This window comes from Trypanosoma cruzi, genomic scaffold (assembly GCF_000209065.1).
Source record: "Trypanosoma cruzi strain CL Brener 1047053516679 genomic scaffold, whole genome shotgun sequence".
Taxonomy (NCBI): domain Eukaryota; phylum Euglenozoa; class Kinetoplastea; order Trypanosomatida; family Trypanosomatidae; genus Trypanosoma; species Trypanosoma cruzi.
This window is the reverse complement of record NW_001849442.1, coordinates 7,101-11,600: the sequence shown is the minus strand read 5'-3', so window position 1 is coordinate 11,600 and position 4,500 is coordinate 7,101. Positions and strand designations below refer to the sequence as shown.

Here is a 4,500-nt window from a genome sequence, read left to right as displayed (position 1 = left end):
AGCGGCACCACCCTCAACACTGTTGGCCACCTCTTCCAGACCAAGATCATTCCGAAGGGCAGAAAGAATGACATCACGCTCGGCATCTGCCTCGAAGAATAAAAGGGGTTCATTGCGAAACATCTCGTGAACACGCTCAAGAGTAAACGCGGACGTAAACGACAACACACACAGCGGTGCCCGTTCATGTACGCGCAGTGTCGCCGGTAAGCAGAAGTCCGCCAACAACTGTGCGGTTAGTCGTACGGGGCGCACGGGTAATGCTGGCGTGGGTGTCCCACCACCAGCCGCAGCGGTATTCTTGCCCTTGCCACTGTCGTTTTCTTGTGGATGCTCCCCTGCATTTCCTTTCGCGGCATCCAAATTATCGGCATCATCTGTTGCGCATGCCAACAAGAACTTCGCAATGGGTTCATAGGCAATCTGTTTTCCCGGGTATAATACAGTCTTGATGTCGCTTTCCGTGGCGTTGAGAACAGCGATGCTCGGGCGTTCCTGCACTCCAAATTCCTCCGAGACTTCTTTTTTAGCATTTTCACCAACAAAATAAAACGGCATAGATTTCAAACGTGGGGAATGTGACAAAACAGCAAAAATGGCGGGAATACGTGGCTTGGAAGAGAAGAGAACCACAATTTTCTTCTCAGGTGCCTTTTGTACTGCCTCCCGCAAGGCATCACTGCTCGTAATTGCTTTTATCCCGGAGGAAGTGATTTGATTCATCGCGTTGGCTTGAAGTGACTTCGCCTGTCGCGGTCCATTGTACTCCTGTGGCTTGTTGATGTCCTTTTCACCCACGTTCCAGTACTTTATGGTTGGAAAACCACGAATGCCAAACTGCCCTGCAATCTGCGAGTGTTCGTCGGCGTTGATGGCACCCACGCGGACGGTGCCGTAGGCAGACTGAGCAAATTTCTCCCACTCTGGGTGAATTCTGCGGCAGTGACCGCACCACGGGGCATAAAAAAGAATGTACACTGGCTTGTGGGAAGACACAAAATTCTTAAATGTTGCAGGCGTTAGTTCCACAACGCCAGAGAATTTCGTAAACGGAAGTGCCTCCGCAAAAACAATGCTCGTTAAAAGTAATACCATAAAAAAAAGCGGTATCGAAAGAAAAATGGCCGCCAAAGGGCATTTAGATTTCAGCGTCCGACGTCTTGAATTCAACGGCTTCATTGGCCTTTTCTCCTTATCTCTATTTTCTTCCTATTAATTATATATTGAATAGATCGCTGGTATTCGTGTCTGTGCGGGAGCGAGAGCCAGAAAAGTAAAGTAATGGTTCCTTGAAGTTCACTCTATTGTCTGGAAATGATGCTCACGCCCCGTATTACGTTAACTCTTCCCCTCGGGCAAAATAAAGTGCACAACAAAAGATAAAACATAATAACAACAAAGACAAGAAAATCAGGAAATGCGAGGCACGCACAACATGTAGTCAATAAAAAAAAAAAAAAAAAAAAAAAAGGTCCAACGCCGCAACACCAAATGTACATACACATATGCATCGTGACGATTAAATAAATACGTACGAAAAAAAAAAGAAAAAAAAGAAAAAAGAAAGAAAGAAGGAAAGGAAGGGAAAGACAGCAAGGCACCCCTCCATTCACCCACGCACCTTCGCGGACGGGAGACGCCCGTTACACACACACACACACACACACACGCGGGCGCAGCCGCAAACACATCAAACAAAAGGGAAAACCACAGCATTGGTACACGGCGCATATACATGAGAAAAACAAAAAGAAGAATAAAAAACATAGAAGAAACAAAGTAAAGCAAAAACGCGCTTCATCAACACGCGGCATCCCTGAGTCCCTCTCCCCACCACTACAGACGTGCAAAAACTTGCATAAGTCATACCACCACTTCGCTTCACTTCAAGCAAAGGAGAAGAAGGGATTTCACTACTGCCATAGGAATAAGTTCCCCGCCACAAAAAAAAAAAAAAAAAAGTCAATGGGTAGGGGAAAAAAAAAAAACTGTTTTCAGGGCAAAGACACGGCGGGGCGACGCATCCACACGTTCGTGATAATTGCAGTTACTACCAGCATGGCCCCTGCAATGAACAAACCCCATGGATCCTCCATAAAGTCTTTTAGTCCAACAAAGTTCGTCCCAAACCACGAGGTGATCAATTCAAGGGGAATAAAGAAGGTTGTAAAAAGGGTCAGAATACGAAGATGATCCTCAAGCACGTAAACTGCAACGGAAAACTGAAGCGCGAGAAGAGAACGCGACTGATCATGAAGTTCATCGGCCAGCGATGAGACAGTGGAGAGATAAACTAACTCCCTTTGGTCTTCAATTTGTACGGGCAGGCTCAACGCTGTCAAAAGCTTCATGTAACAGCGTTGGGTCTCACGAAGGAGGTTAGCGTGTATCTTCGATCGTCGGTTAATAATATGCAACTGCGTGAGAATTTTTGAAAGTTCATTCAATTTTGTGGCAGATCCAAACAAAACCGTTTCAAGTTCATCAAGACGCTCTGCATCTTTGTGATCCAGAGTCTGCACACTCATCGTAGCGCCGCGAACAATTCGCCGTAATAGCCCGATCCATGTATCCCCATGTCGTCTGCTTCTCACCCACTGGTTCAACAATTCCTCCAAAAACGGCAAACGGTGTCGGTGGACCGTAACTATCCAGCACTGTTCGGCACACGGGTTCAATTTAGTGTCTCCACCGCCCTTGTGAGGGAGTTTTTCCGCTTCCTGGGGGCCCAAATGGAACCTATTCGGTTTGTCGCTCTTTTCATTTGATTTCTGGCTTTCTTTCAACAGAAAAATATGAAGACGATCTGTTGACTCTGTTATCGTGACTTGAGACGACATTCTACGTCGAACATTCTTCTTCTTGCCCAATGTCTTTCCTTGATAACGACGCACCTGATCATCGTCCGCGTCACTAAAGTCCAGAGTGTCATCCTCATCCTCTCCACTTTCCTGCAATTTGGAATATTTTGACCGCCGTATATCGTCCAATGCGGGTGCGGAAAACTCTTTTACTTTCTCGGGCAAAATCATAGAAAACCAAAAAGGGTTTTGTCGCGCACAACGCAACGTCAAACAAGCCCAACTCTCCTCAACGTAAACAAATGGTAACGGGCGCACATTATGACTGACTTTGAGTATCATATCCGGTGGCAGTTCTCCACGACGAAGTGCGACCATGGCATGAGCCACAAACTCACCCTCTTCTACAAACGAGTCATGGGCCCACGAATGGGTCCGCCCGGCAACATCCAACCATCGCACACCTTTCCCTGTAGAGACTTCCGTGAAAGTAATTAATGAAGAATACACATCTGAACGCACATTTTCACCGATGCCCATCATCGGCTGCCTGTCACCAGGCACAGGCTTCTCTTTGCAGGAATCACCAGCCATATCGTCAACGCCAGCAGCATTTTTCCCACGTCCCATGGTACAATCCGTCTTCTTGTGTCTCTTCTCACACATTTGCCCGGTGAAAACACAATAAGCTGGAAGGGAAGCCGCATGAATTCCGTAAAGACGACGCATGAGAGAGCTGCAGCACCAAAAGTGGAGTTGGGGCGGGATCATGTATTGGCGTATAAATGAATAATGACACCAACGGCTGCCCCTCCTTTCGTATCGGGCACGGTTTCCTCCCAGCCACCAGCCCAATGTGCTGACACCAAAAGAGAGAGAGAGAGAGAGGAAAAAGGGGGTGGCAAAACAAAAAGTTGTATGTGGGAGCCACCGCGGAAGTGAAGAGGGCAGCAACACACCGTAACGGCGAGAATAATACATAACAATAAAACCCTGCGACGATGCCCACAGCAGCGGAAAAACAACAAAAAAAGGAAATGCTCTTGCAGCAACCAACCAAATATCAACAGGAAGCGCATTTTCAGCTTCTAATTCTTTACTGCATTATTGGATCATCTTCCCGAGCGTGCGTGTTGAAAAATCTTTTCCAGCTTCTGAATTTCTTCCCTCTCCTTTTGCTGCTTCATTCGCACCTCCTCCGACTCCTCTCGCAGCATGTGCTGATTCTTGACAAGGTACTCGTCAATGGCGTCGTGCTCCACGATGGAAATCAAGTCAAACGGCAAAAACCCATAGCGAAAAAGGGCATTGGGACGATTAATGGCAAAGTTGTAATGCCGGCAAATCTCTTGGCCGGGGTTGATGCGGGCAATGGAATAAAGTGTTATGGCACCTTTGCCGCCCACAACAGAACTCGGACCCACGCGTAAGCCACAGTTGGGTCGATTAGAATGATTCACCAGGTCAAGCAGCGGCACCATGCACACTTCTGACGGGTCTGGCTTTTTTATCCACTGGCGCATGTAGTGACGCACACGACGCCACACGGCTGAACCGTCGTAATAGTCCGGTGGAGGCATGTGCTCCACACGCGCCAGAACTAAACGTGCGATGCGTCTAAAAGTGTCTACTGAAAACGGTGGCTGAAATTTCTCATGAATGGCTGTAATATTGTGATGAAACAACTTCGTCATTTCCT

The 4,500-nt window shown here is 47.4% G+C and overlaps 3 protein-coding genes across 3 annotated transcripts, besides 4 other annotated features; all 3 read right to left on the bottom strand.

The window, feature by feature from the left end:
- Positions 1 to 1,179, bottom strand: Tc00.1047053510227.29 (thioredoxin, putative; the record flags this gene model as incomplete). Its single annotated transcript, XM_798291.1, has 1 exon — positions 1 to 1,179. A coding segment is annotated over one exon (1,179 nt), but the record flags the coding sequence as incomplete, so codon positions are not given.
- Positions 1 to 4,500: a sequence feature (heterozygous, Esmeraldo-like haplotype).
- Positions 1,447 to 1,470: a microsatellite.
- Positions 1,537 to 1,583: a sequence feature (CT-rich).
- Positions 1,646 to 1,669: a microsatellite.
- Positions 1,995 to 3,782, bottom strand: Tc00.1047053510227.20 (uncharacterized protein; the record flags this gene model as incomplete). The annotated part of the gene is made up of 1 exon (XM_798289.1): positions 1,995 to 3,782. The coding sequence occupies one exon, from the start codon at positions 3,780 to 3,782 to the stop codon at positions 1,995 to 1,997; it is 1,788 nt and encodes a 595-aa protein (XP_803382.1).
- On the bottom strand, positions 3,914 to 4,500 carry Tc00.1047053510227.10 (hypothetical protein, conserved; the record flags this gene model as incomplete). The annotated part of the gene is made up of 1 exon (XM_798288.1): positions 3,914 to 4,500. A coding segment is annotated over one exon (587 nt), but the record flags the coding sequence as incomplete, so codon positions are not given.